The 13,532-nt window shown below is 38.3% G+C and overlaps 1 protein-coding gene across 1 annotated transcript; it reads left to right on the top strand.

Moving 5' to 3' along the window:
• Positions 1 to 5,606: 5,606 nt before the first annotated feature.
• On the top strand, positions 5,607 to 9,063 carry LOC137726871 (disease resistance protein RPM1-like). The gene is made up of 2 exons (XM_068465825.1): positions 5,607 to 8,644; positions 8,741 to 9,063. Exons 1-2 carry the CDS (start codon positions 5,852 to 5,854, stop codon positions 8,756 to 8,758), a joined length of 2,811 nt encoding a protein of 936 aa, XP_068321926.1. The 5' UTR covers positions 5,607 to 5,851; the 3' UTR covers positions 8,759 to 9,063.
• Positions 9,064 to 13,532: the final 4,469 nt, after the last annotated feature.

The following is a 13,532-nucleotide window of genomic DNA, read 5'->3' as shown; positions in this document are numbered from 1 at the left end:
CTTTAAAACTTTATCGTGCGATATTCATAAGTGTAATTTAAAAAAAAAATAAATTAAAAGTTCAGAATGCACAATAAAATATTTAGAGTGCCAATAATAAAACTTTCCAAATAATTTTTCAATTTTGTTAAACAATGATGTTATATATTCAAGTGCATGTGGTATAATATTCTAATGGATAGAGTGCTGGGTTTCTACTCATATGCCCCGGGTTCGAAACTCCCTTCCTTTAAATTATTATAATAGTTTCTAACTCTCTCTCTCTCAATTTTGTTAAACAATGATGTTATATATTCAAGTGCATGTGGTATAATATTCTAATGGATAGAGTGCTGGGTTTCTACTCATATGCCCCGGGTTCGAAACTCCCTTCCTTTAAATTATTATAATAGTTTCTAACTCTCTCTCTCTCTCTCTCTCTCTCTCTCTCTCCCCTATAATAGCAAACATTTTTTTTTAATTTTTAAAAATGCTATATATTCAATTGGAATTTTAAAATGAGTTTTTGAAGCTTTTTTTTTTTTTTTTTTTTTTCTTGTTTGGGTGTTTAAGCTTGAATTGCTTTTGATATATTTTTTTCTTTTAGTATAACGATATATTTTACACTAAAGGGAGGAGGAATTCGACTAAGTCATACAATGAGGAACCTAATTTGGTATCAATTCGCCATCTACGAGATTCGAACCTAAACCCTCTCACTGAATTTGATTATTTAGTAAAGGTTATGTTTTTAGCTATTTTTTACTTATTATTTAATGACGTTTGTAAACTTATAATAAGTGAATTGTTTTTATTTAAGTTATTTCTTTCTAGCATCAACACATTGTCTTTTAGCCCCAAAAAAAAAGGTAAACTGAAAAACTCCATCCCTTCCTTCTTTTGTTGGTGTTGTAGCTTCAGATTCACTTTTGACTTTGTCATCTAATCTCTATAATGTTTGTGGCTGAGAGAATAAATGCAAAATTATCAGTGCTTCATTGATATAAATTCATCCATGCTTCTAATGAATCTGTTTGTGATCTCTGTGTATTTGTGCATCTATGTTTTTATTTTTTTTCTGAATAAATGGAGGATTTTTTTTTTATTTATTTTTTATTTTTTACGAATTGGAAGTGTATGATTTCTCTTTTCTTCTTTCAATGATTTTTTATGGTGTGATGGCTTGATGGGTCTACCAAATCCAATCAAAACTTGAGGGATGATTTTCAAAAACAATAAATAAAAAAAATACAATACCCTCTATAACTTCTTTTTACAAATTTTAGTGAGATGTGGGTTTTTATCTCAAATTTCAGTCTTTTGAAGTTGAAATTGATTGCGAAGTTGTCAAATGCATATTTTAGGCTGTTCGACTCCAATATGCTCATCAGTAACATCACGAAGGTGATATGCTTGGATGATTACCATTCCATAGATAGGACAGGGAGGAAGAAGAAATAAGTGACGACTCTAGACCCAAAAGCTAACGACTTTGATCTTCCGTTAGACCCAATAGTGTAACTGTTTTCAGTTTCATAAACAGTCAGTTTTAGCATACTCATTTTTAGTTTCATAAATTGACACGCCCGACCCTGATATTCACCAAACACCAGGGTAAGCACGTGTTGGCCGACACCTGAAGGTGACGAAGCCATATTAGGATGCATGCGAACTAAAAACAATTAACCGACATAAATAAAACTTATAAATTTAATTATAATGAATATGCAATTGTGGATCGTGTTCAAAGCATACAACTAATTCAAGACACTAAAAAGGAATAATATATTATTGAATGAACAAAAGGATGGGTCCTACACCGAGAGGACTCGAAGATGCAGATGTGGGAGTGCCTTGACGTTGGGATTGTACTTCTCGATTCTAAGTCTTGAGGGGGCGCAAAACAAAACATGAGTGGACCAAGTTGATATATAAGTAGTAATAAAATAGTTAATCTTTAACGTACTAAACCCTAGGTTTAGAAAACTCGTATAGCATAATAAGTAATAGATTTTTCTTAAAACCCTAACATGCCATAAAACCTTTCGTAATACATATATCATATATAATGTGCTTAGTAGTAGTAGCACAAGGCATATATATAACTTCATTCGCCCAAAGGCACTTCATCTTCCGCCCATAGGCACTACAACCCTCGACCCCAATATAAGTATCATTCGACTGAAGACACTACATCACCCGACTGAAGCCAAATATAAGTATCTTCCGACCAAAGCCATCTACAAACGCCCAACCGAAACCATAAATAAGTATCTTCCGGCCAAAGCTATCTACAAACGCTCAACTGAAGCTAATATAAGTATCTTCCGGCTGATACCATCTACAAACGCCCGGCTGAAGCCATATATAAGTATCATTCGCAAGTAGGTAGTATCGTTCGCCCATAGGCAGATCTTATGAATAACCACTAAGTAAGTACATAAAAAATCAGAGTTTAGTAGTTAAAACGTCATATCGTAAAACCATGTTCACAAGTATGTATATAATCATCAATCATATATACCACAAGGAACGTAAAGTCAATAAAGCATGATATTTCATAAGCATAAAACCAATTTACTCATAAATGTTTCATAAAACATAACCAATAAATCATGATTTTCATGTATGCATTTCGAATAGTAAAATCATGCATTTTAGAAGGGGTCAACTCACAAATACTTCGCTGTCGAAGAGCCATGCAAACTAGAGATGACAAAAACGCCATAAACAATTGCACCTAAGAACATAAAGGTACCAATTAATAAAACTCTATCATAATGATTGAATTTTGGGAAACGAACGTCATAAACGGATTCAGGACGTTGAATTACCCTAAAAGGGATCCTGGGCAAAAATTCGAAAAAAGTCTGCGGTCAACAGGTAGGATCTGGCCAACGTGTTGGGTCAAGTCTTAGGTCATGGGCCGGGTCGGTTGGGTTTGCAACTGGGTTGGGCTAGGTTCCAAACTGGGTTTTGGACTGAGTATAATTAGGTTTAGGCCTAATTACATATGGGTTTGTGGGCCGGCTGCATTGTACAAGGGTTGGGCTGAGGGAAGTTGGGTTAAGCTAGGTAATTAGGTTAGGCTAGGTAATTAAGTTGGGCTGGGTTTAGGGTAATCGGTTGGGGTCGACTCGGTTTTCAGGCCGTGGGTCGACTGGTTTCCACGAAGTAGAACGCTGAAGCTTCCAAGCTCCGGTCAACCCAAAACTTCACAATTACACGTCATGCCATAAACGAAAATGAAGCTATGGAGGAGATGAAGGATGTTATACCTATCCCGTGGCCAGTCGTGGCCGGAAAACAACCTACAAGTCTCGGACTCCTTCGCTGAAAACTGGGAAGTTCTTCCCCGATCTGTTTCTTCGTTCAACAAGTATAAACCACTTAAAATCTACCCTAATCAAACCTTAAGCATAACCCAAAGGAGTCTAAGCACCTACCTACGACGAGAGTGTGTCGGGGAAGCCAGAAATAGTAACTCCGCCACTGTTGGAGGTTTACAGTCTTGGCCTGGGGTTGAGATAGTAAGGTTCAGACGGTGGTACAGGTCTGATGGGGTGGTGTTGTTGTTGATGTTCGTTGTGTGAGGTGTGGTGAGCTCAGAGGGAGAGAAAGTTGTAGGGAGGGATGAGGTAGAGACAAAGAGAAGAGATAAAGTGAGGGGGAAAGAGAGAAAGTGTCACGGTGAGGGGGGAGAGGAAGAACAAATGGGCTGGGGGACAAACTCAAAGGGTGGCCCCATTTGGCACACCAATTAAGGCCATAAAGCAACATCTCAAACAAATATCCCACATCCAAAGCGAAAATTACTATTTTACCCTTTCGGTTCGTCAAATCCGGGATAGTTGTTACATAAACATTTATTTTTAGAAATAACATACCTGTTTTCAATTTCATAAATAGTGTACTCATGTTGAGTTTCATAAATAGTGTACCCGTTTTCAATTTCATAAATAGTGTAACCGTGTTGAGTTTCATAAATAGTATACCCGTGTTTTGTTTCATAAATAATCAAAGTGTAACCGTGTTGAGTTTCATAAATAGTATATCCATGTTTTGTTTTATAAATAATCAATCTCGGAAATAATGTACCCATGTTGGGTTTCATAAATAGTTAGTCCTTGAAATAATTTAGTACCCGTGTTTAGCTAACTAAATTAAAGCATTTGTGATTTTTGCACATCTTTCTTCTCCGGCATTCTTTATTTTCGTTGTTTTTTACTTTATTCAATCTAAAAATTAGAGTTTTTCTTCAACACTTTGTACTCTCATTCTTCTTAACTCTATTCAATCTAAAAATCAAAGATAAAATCGTAAAAATCGTTTCCCGATTAAAATAGAGAAAACCTAACCATTTTTCTCTTCACATAAACGTGACAAGTACATTATTTTCTGTTACAAGTGTGCATTTGTCATGTTGCTCTATTTCATTAAAAAAAATATATATATCAAGATAGAATGCCACACCAACAATCAATTAGCATTGCTTACCATTCCCTGTCAAAAGCACCTAACCTTCTCTCTCTCTCTCTCTCTCTCTCTCTCTCTAGGTGAGTCTGAGGACAGACAAGAATAGTGGGGCAGCCGATCTTTGAAGCTCCACTCTTTTTTCTTTTTCTTTTTCTTTTTTTTTTAAATTATAATTTCAAATGTTGTTACAATTAAAATAAAAAAAAATAAAAAATAAAAAAAAAACAAAAACAAAAAGCCAATCGTCCCTCTCTTCTTACAGAAAATCTGGTTGTCTCCCTTGAGTTCCCCAATTCCACCTCACCCACTGCACAATTCATCGCGGACACACCCGGCAAAGCGGCCTGCCTTTCTTTCAAGCGGAAACGGGAATGTCTGCGCAAACGTCGGTGAGAACGGATAGCTTGATTGCGGGAGATCCATAACATACTGAAAACTCAATTCCTTGTCTAGTGCCATCAATCTTCCAGATGGTTTACTTTCATCCTAATCTGAAATCTTCCATTCCCAATTTTCATACCCTTTATTTTACTTTCCTCCGAATAGGATGAACATGAAATAGAAACAAATTCGAAATTGCCTTTATTTCCATTCCATACGCTTCATCCTCAATTGCCGAGCTCCTGCATGACACCTCTTGGTCTTGGTTTTGAAAGTGGGTGTGCTTCTGCTGCTCTGTTGTTGCCTCTGAATGTGATCGACAAAACCCAAAAAACTTACTGACGGAATGGGCTTTTCGCCAACAGGGCAAGAGTTGGAAACTTATTTATTTTGTGTTGGGCTTTTAACTCAGCTCATGTGCGTGTTCAGTTTGCGAGACCTCGTAAAGATTAATTTTGTCTTTATGATTAAATATGAAATTTTTTTTGTTTAATAATAGAGAGTTTTAATGAAAAATATGTGGTACTGTTTGTTTTAACGAAAAATCATATTTTTACACTAAAAGTCAAACCTGGTACTATTTACTTTACTTTTTATTTTGTCTTTATCGTTAAAACTTAAAATTTTCAAATCATTTTCATTAATTTTTCTTAAATAATATTACAAGGTAGATTTTTTAAAATAAATTTAGCTCAAGTCATTTTCATTAAAGTTCCTTACACAAAAGAGCGGACGGAAGAAAACGAAACCTATAACCCAAGAAACAAAGAAAAATGAGGGATGAAAGTTCAAAATAGATGGCCTGTTGCAGTCCCAAGTTGATTTTTCTTATTCCTTAGTATTTTCTATGTTATTTCTAAGATGAAGTTCCGCTTCTACGCTGTTCCCCCCTCCTTGCTCCTCCCCCTTTCATTGGATCCCTTCTTCGCCACTGAATAGAGTTGCATAGTTGTTTATGTACCGAAAAAAAAATCCAATCAACCAAAAAGTCTGACTAGCTAGATAGGCAGTGAAAATGGCCGAATTTATTCCACTAGCACTGGTGCTAATTGAAAATTCCAAGATTCTCAACCTCACTCTTTCAAGCGATGCCAGGGCTGATGTTGAAAGAGCCAACAAAATTTTGCGGAGGATGCAAGCCTATCTGACGGCCTGCTCATCGAAACAGATCGGTGGAAGCTCCCAAGTGTTTCAAAATCGTGCAAAAGAGATCCAAGATGTAGTTTACGACATTGAGGATGCTCTTTCCATGTTTTTGGTTAAGATTCCTCATCACTACCATAGCAATTTAATCTCTATATCTGCGCACCACGCTAAGCATTACCCTTCTGAATGGAAAGCACGCAGAAAGTTGTTGCGCAAGCTCAAACAAATCGAAAGCGGAGAAAGGTTTTCTTCACCAGATTTAGATTCACTTATTGTCCAACCACCAATTCCCAACACAGGATTTGAAGAAGATAATAATAATTTGGTTTATCACCAAGTAGTGGAAGAAGATGAAATTGTGGGGTTTGAGACGGCTATCACAAAACTCATCCAACAGTTGAGGGAAGAAGAATATATCAGTCAAGGGCCTCTCATGATTTCAATTGTTGGTCCTGGTGGCTCAGGCAAAACCACCCTAGTAAAAAATGTTTACGAGAGAAGAAGCGTGCAGGCCGCCTTTGATTTCCATGCTTTTGTTGATGTGCCGCGTTCCTTTCGATTGCAAACGCTCTTGCTAACCATGCTGAGAAATTTTGAAGCCCAAAGTATGCAGGAACCTGTAGCTGAGCATCATTATCATCGTGAAGAAACATATCTGAGGAAGAAATCGAGACAAATTCTGGAGAAAAAGAAGTATTTGGTGGTTTTGGATAATGTTTGGAGCGAACAAGATTTGAGACGTATAGTAAATGCTCTGCCGAAAGGTTTGTCTGGGAGCAAAATAATCACAACTACTCAGGACTCTAATATTGTAGCCTCTTGGCATGCAAGTTCTGACGATTATATCCATGATTTGAGTAACGGATTATCCACCCAAGAAGCCAATAAACTATTCTGCAAAAAGGCTTTTCACGGAAATTGGGAGAACTGTCCAGAAGAGCTTGAGGGGTTGGCTCAAATAATCATCAGTGATTGTGGAGGCCTGCCCCTTGCAATTTCTACAGTCGGTACTTTCCTAGCTCGGCAGAAGCCACAAACTTTTGTGAAGTGGAAGAAGTTCCATGATAGCTTTAGCTCCAATCTTCAGATTGTTGGTCAAGCTTGGGAGCCAAGTTATAGGGACCTGCCAGACCATCTCAAAAGTTGTTTTTTGTACTTCAGCATGTTTCCAGAAGACAGCTCAATCAAGCGTGAGAGGCTAATTCGCTTGTGGGTAGCCGAAGGATTTGTGAAGCAAGGAAGGGGAACCCTAACCACCATGGAGGAGGTTGCAGATGGTTACCTAAATCAACTCATTGGTAGAAAATTGGTTGATGTGAGTTCAAGAGAGATCGATGGACAAGTAAGGAGTTGTCGTGTTTCCAACCTTGTTCGCAAGTTCATCAAGTCAAAAGCGGAGAGTTTTGTCACTGTGTTGGAATCAAACAACACTCGGGTAAGTACAAGCAGTAGTAATTCAGGTGAGAAAATCCGACGCCTTTCTGCACATTATGTTTCTATAAAAGATTTATTAAGAAGTGGTGGAGAATTGAATCAAACACGTACCTTACTAGTGTTTGGACCTTCCCAGCAGGCTCAATGTGATGAGGTTGGAAAGGTACTTAATACGCTTAAATATTTAAGGGTTTTAGATTTGAAAGGCATTCCTTTAGAGGACTTTCCAAAATCTATTTCTGGTCTCATTCTCTTAAAGTACGTAAGTATGAGGAAAACCAAAATCAAAACAGTCCCAAGTTCCATAAACCGGCTTGCTCATTTGGAAACATTAGATCTTAAGCGCACCCAGGTGACCAAATTACCAGAAGAGATTTATAAGCTCTACAATATGCGCCATCTTTTAGTGAGTCGTGGCTGTGATGGTGATGATGATGGACCCGCTCAAGGAGTAGAGGTTTCTGCAGGCAACATTGGAGCTTTATCCGAATTACAAAAGTTGTCACTGATTAAGGTGGGAAACAACAGAACAATACTAAACGCCTTAGCAGAACTAACTGGTCTCAGAAAGTTGGGCTTGACAGATCTCAAAATTGAACATGGAACAGAGTTGTGTTGCGCTATTGAGAAAATGGGAAGTCTTTCAACACTTGAATTGAGATCAACAAACGAGGAGGAATATCTTGAGTTGGATCATCATATGAAATCCCCTCCTCGGTCTCTAGAACGCCTCAGTTTGAAAGGGAGGCTAAGATGTTTGCCGCAATGGGTTCCCATGCTTCATAGTGTAGTGAAGATTTCCCTAAAGTGGTCAAAACTTGATGCTGATGCCAACCCACTCAAGCCCCTTCAAGCATTGCCGAATATGATGGAGCTTCATTTGGTTTGCTATTATACCGGACAGGTGTTGGAATTCAAGGCTGAAACGTTCATGAAGCTAAAGATATTAAGTATCAAACAATTTGATCAACTACATACCATGAAAGTTGAGTCTGGAGCAATGCCTAATCTTGAGAAGCTAACCCTGTCCAATTGTAAGAGTTTGAATTTACCTCCACTTGGCATGGAGGGTCTACGGAAACTCGAGGAACTGTTTCTCCATGACATGCCCACCATACTCATTGCCAAGCTTCAAAGGGATGGTGAAGATCGTCAGGCGGTTGAGCATATTCCAGTCATCCATTCTTTTAATCTCAGCACTGGATTCCAAAATCTTTCACAAGTGATTGTAAGCATTCAATTTCTTTATTTGGTGATCAATGATTTTTCAACAACTTCTCTAAAATTGTAGTTTGCATTTTTGACCCTCTGATTTATTCTCTAGGCAAAAGCGCGGGGGTGAGAAGGGAGGAGAAACTGAAGGCGGCGATGGATCGAAAAACTTCAACAAAGTGAAGGACACAAGCCGGTGGAGCGAGTCCACTGCCATTGCTCTTTCAGATGCTTATGGTTTTTACAATAGTATTTCTTAAAATAATGTGTGGATAAAGCTGAGCTATATTGACATATTTGTCAGCTGTGTCAGCTGTGTTTGGCTTATCTCACTCAATCATCACACATACTTGACACTTGATGCAAAAATTAATTACTTGTTTTGCTTAGTTTGTAATTATTTTCAAATGTTAAATGTGAGGTGTATGAGCATATACCATTAAACATTCATATATATATATATATATATATATATATATATATATGCTTTCAAAGTTTCAAACTCTCATGGCTTTCTTCAATCAAAAGAGTAAGGCATAAATACAAGTAGGTAGACTGAAAAATATTAGGTATAATACACCTTCCATCAATGCCTCAGTGTGTTTGGGTTCTTTGAGAGAAATAGATAGCTTAGGGTCTGTTTGGTATTTGATTTGGATCCAATATTTTTAACTCAAAACAAGTTTTGATTCACAAATTTAAATCTTTGTTTGGTATTTGATTTGAATATAATTCTGAAAACCACAACTCAAAAATATTTGAAAACAAAGCTTATTTGTTGAAAATACAAACAATGCGTTTTTAGATTATTTTTTTTATCTGGGATTCACCACACTCTCCTCTGTCTCTCTCTACCACTCACTCCCCCCCCTCTCTCCCTCTATCTCCTTCTCTCTCTACCACTCACTCCCGTCTCTCTCTCTCTCTCTCTCTTCTCTATTGCCTCTTCAATCTCTTCCCACTTGCATCCCCCATAGCCACCACCTCTATCCTTCTTCCTCTGGCCAAGATAAATCGACGACAACAAATAGCTATTGGTTTTGGAGGTTGTTGGATCTCAGATTTGAGATCGCCAATGTGACCAGCCTCGGTTATCAGCGCGATTTTGGAGGAAGGAGTCAGTAAATAGCAAAAGGGGTTGCCGAGGAGAGGGATGCGGTGGTTGGGAAATTCATCTGGCTTAGGCATTTGATTTTTCTTGTTTTGAATTAGTTTTGAGAAGTTGCATACCAAACAAAGTTTTGAATTTAAAATTTTTAAATCAAAACATGCGTTTGATTTTCACACATCTTTGTTTCATCATGTTCATTGTATCCATTTGATTTGTTCAATCTGCTTATGAAAATAAAAGCAGTGTGTGTGAGACTAAAAATAGTGAGTAAAAATCAGCTCCATATATAATATATTGCCTAATAAAAGAAATCTGATAAAGAAAGCCAACCTAGCTAATTAATTCGGTGGATAGTTGATGAAAAGATGTGATAGTTTTTCGTTTTTTCGGCAACTTCTTTTGCGTATGGACAAATTCTACATTTTTCAAGTCTTAGGGCCAAACTAGCTAGCTAGGGAGGGATCATGAACAAGTCAATATATAGAACATAGTTGTAGTTGTGTTGTAGATTGAGAAAATGGAGACATTAACACTTGAACTGAGATCAACAACGAGGAGGAATATCTTGATTTGAATAACGACTTGGGGTTGCATGTGGCTTCTAGAGTGCCTATATATACCAAATTTTTGTTTAGTAGGTTGAGACCTCCATATATTTATATAGTAGTGTGAATAACAAATTTTTTTTAGTAACTAGGTTGAGAGCTTCATAGGATATACCTTACTATATAAATATATGGAGGCCTCAACCTACTGAACAAAAACTTGGTATTGGCACTCTAGAAGACACATGCAACCCTCAAATTGCAATTATGTATCTTTTACACTTTGAGAAAGGCTGAGTCCGAGATGATTTTTTGTTGAGTATATGTCAATAATAATTTCTTATCTGCTGCTTGAACTTTTCATAAGATTTGATGAAGGGAAAATTATCTTTCTCATAATCAGAAAAAGTTGGTGTTCATGCGCCCCTTCAGGCTATTGGGTGGACTCCTTTTCTTTAATACAACGGTACATTAACACATTCAGGAGATAAGAAAATAAATTGATTGCAAACTCGTTACTCATGATATTCAATACTAAGATCTTTCACTTACAAGTAAAAAAAATACCACTGAGTTGTATGATGGCTATTTTGCTTTTAATAGTCAGAAACCAAGTTCTAATGTCATTCGAGAGAACTTTCTTTCAAATATTCAGAGATTGGCTTGTCAGTTTCAGATTATTTATTTCAGCTATATATTAGGAGGCAAATTTATTGCCGATGAGCTTACAAAGATTGGTCAATGTTCCTCGAACATTCGCTGTTGGCTCCAATCTCTTCCTTCAAATTCTCACTTGTCATGGCTTTGGGATTGTTTGTTTGTTTGTTTTTTTCTTTTTTCTTTTTTTTTTTCTTTTTTTCAAAATAGAGGACCAGGTGGTTTCGTTACAGGAGTCCTCTCTTTTGAGGGTCGGAAAGACTCACTTCTCATGGCCACCATCGTGTGATTTATCAGCGTCAGGAATCGAACTTAAGACGTACCATGTGAAATACGAGCATGAAATTTGTTTCCAACCATTGAACCACCCAGTGATTTGGTTTTTGTTTACCCTATTTTCTTTGCAAGTTTTCTTTTTATTATATAAAAAGCTTTTCTTATTTAAAACATACGAATGGCATTTCAAGATTAAAAGAGAAAAATTAATAAAACAAAAAGTCGACACTAGTACTACGGTTTCCACTTGTAAATTAAAAGATCTCATCTTCAATTTTCATGAATGAGGAACAGCTCGATACAAGCAGACTAACTAACTAAATAAAAAACCAAGTCAAAATGGATGGCCTGTTGTAACCTACGCCTCCCATTAGGAACAAAGACCAAGACCTTTCACAATCTAGTTCTGTCACAGAGTCTGTTGGAAGGAAATTTTAATGAGGTGGTCATATAGTATGTTGTCAAGTCTTAGATATCAAGTTAGCTTAAAAGTTAGCTTATTACATTTTTCCTCCAAACTGGGTGATCAGCGGTTTTGGTTTCTGAAGCGATTTCAGATCTTAAATTTTATTAAATACAATAAGAATTGTTATAAGGCTAAAGACACCAAAAATCCAATTTTTAAAAGCGATTATAATCATGGTGGGGTGGCACATTCAATGCCACATTCAGTGGCTCAATTTGCGTTAAGCTGTAATGAATTCATGGCTTGGATTGAGGAGGCTCCTTCTTGGCTAATGGCAATTTTGGAGGCTGAGTCGGAAATTCGGAGTATATAATTTCAGATGGTGGTAAACTGGGAGCTTCTTTTCTGTTGATGGACCTTGTTTATTTGAATACTAGCAGACTAAATAAATAAATAAAAACAAGTCAAAATGGATGGCCTGTTGTAACCTACGCCTCCCATTGGGAACAAAGACCAAGACCTTTCACAATCTAGTTCTGTCACAAAGTATGTTGGTAGGTAAATTTTAATGTGGTAGTCATATGGTATGTTGTCAAGTCTTAAATATCAAGTTTTATTAAAAGTTAGCATATTACATTTTTCCTCCAAACCTTGTGATAAGCGGTTTTGGTTTCTGAAGCGATTTCAGATCCTAAATTTTATTAAGGGAGATTTTGGATGTGATCTCTAACTATGAATATTCTTTGAATGAAACCTTATTGGTTTTTAATTTTTGATCCAAGTCCTTGAAATTAATGTGATAATTTATTTCTATGTACGTTACTTGTGACATCCCACATCACCCAGGGGAGTGATCCTTATATGTATATTCTCATCTCTACCTAGCACGAGGCCTTTTGGGAACTCACTAGCTTCGGGTTCCGTAGGAACTCCGAAGTTAAGCGAGAAGGAGGCTTGAGCAATCCCATGATGGGTGACCCACTGGGAAGTTGCTCGTGAGTTCCCAAAAACAAAACCGTGAGGGAATGGTAAGCCCAAAGCGGACAATATCGTGCTACGGTGGTGGAGCGGGCCCGGGAAGTGATCCGCCCCGGGCCGGGATGTGACAATTTGGTATCAGAGCCTAACCCTGGCCGTGGTGTGCTAATGAGGACGTCGGGTCCCTAAGGGGGGTGGATTGTGACATCCCACATCGCCCAGAAGAGTGATCCTTAAATGTATATTTCATCCCTACCTAGCACGAGGCCTTTTGGGAGCTCACTGGCTTCGGGTTCCGTAGGAACTCCGAAGTTAAGCGAGAAGGGGGTTAGAGCAATCCCATGATGGGTGACCCACTAGGAAGTTGCTCGTGAGTTCCCAAAAACAAAACCGTGAGGGAATGGTAAGCCCAAAGCGGACAATATCGTGCTACGGTGGTGGAGTGGGTCTGGGAAGTGATCCGCCCCGGGCCGGGATGTGACAATTTGGTATCAGAGCCTAACCCTAGTCGCGGTGTGCCGACGAGGACGTCGGGCCCCTAAGGGAGGTGGATTGTGACATCCCACATCATCCAGGGTAGTGATCCTTATATGTATATTTCCATCTCTACCTAGCACGAGGCCTTTTGGGAGCTCACTGGCTTCGGGTTCCGTAGGAACTCCGAAGTTAAGCGAGAAGGAGGCTTGAGCAATCCCATGATGGGTGACCCACTGGGAAGTTGCTCGTGAGTTCCCAAAAACAAAACCGTGAGGGAATGGTAAGCCCAAAGCGGACAATATCGTGCTACGGTGGTGGAGCGGGCCCGGGAAGTGATCCGCCCCGGGCCGGGATGTGACAATTTGGTATCAGAGCCTAACCCTGGCCGTGGTGTGCTAATGAGGACGTCGGGTCCCTAAGGGGGGTGGATTGTGACATCCCACATCGCCCAGAA

This window comes from Pyrus communis, chromosome 2, assembly GCF_963583255.1.
Source record: "Pyrus communis chromosome 2, drPyrComm1.1, whole genome shotgun sequence".
In the NCBI taxonomy this organism is placed as follows: Eukaryota; Viridiplantae; Streptophyta; class Magnoliopsida; order Rosales; family Rosaceae; genus Pyrus; species Pyrus communis.
The sequence above is the reverse complement of the archived record's forward strand: the minus strand, read 5'-3'. Positions and strand labels throughout refer to the sequence as shown.

Coding starts and splice junctions, on each gene's coding strand:
- LOC137726871 (XM_068465825.1), top strand. CDS start 5,852: ATGGCCGAATTTATTCCACTAGCACTGGTGCTAATTGAAAATTCCAAG.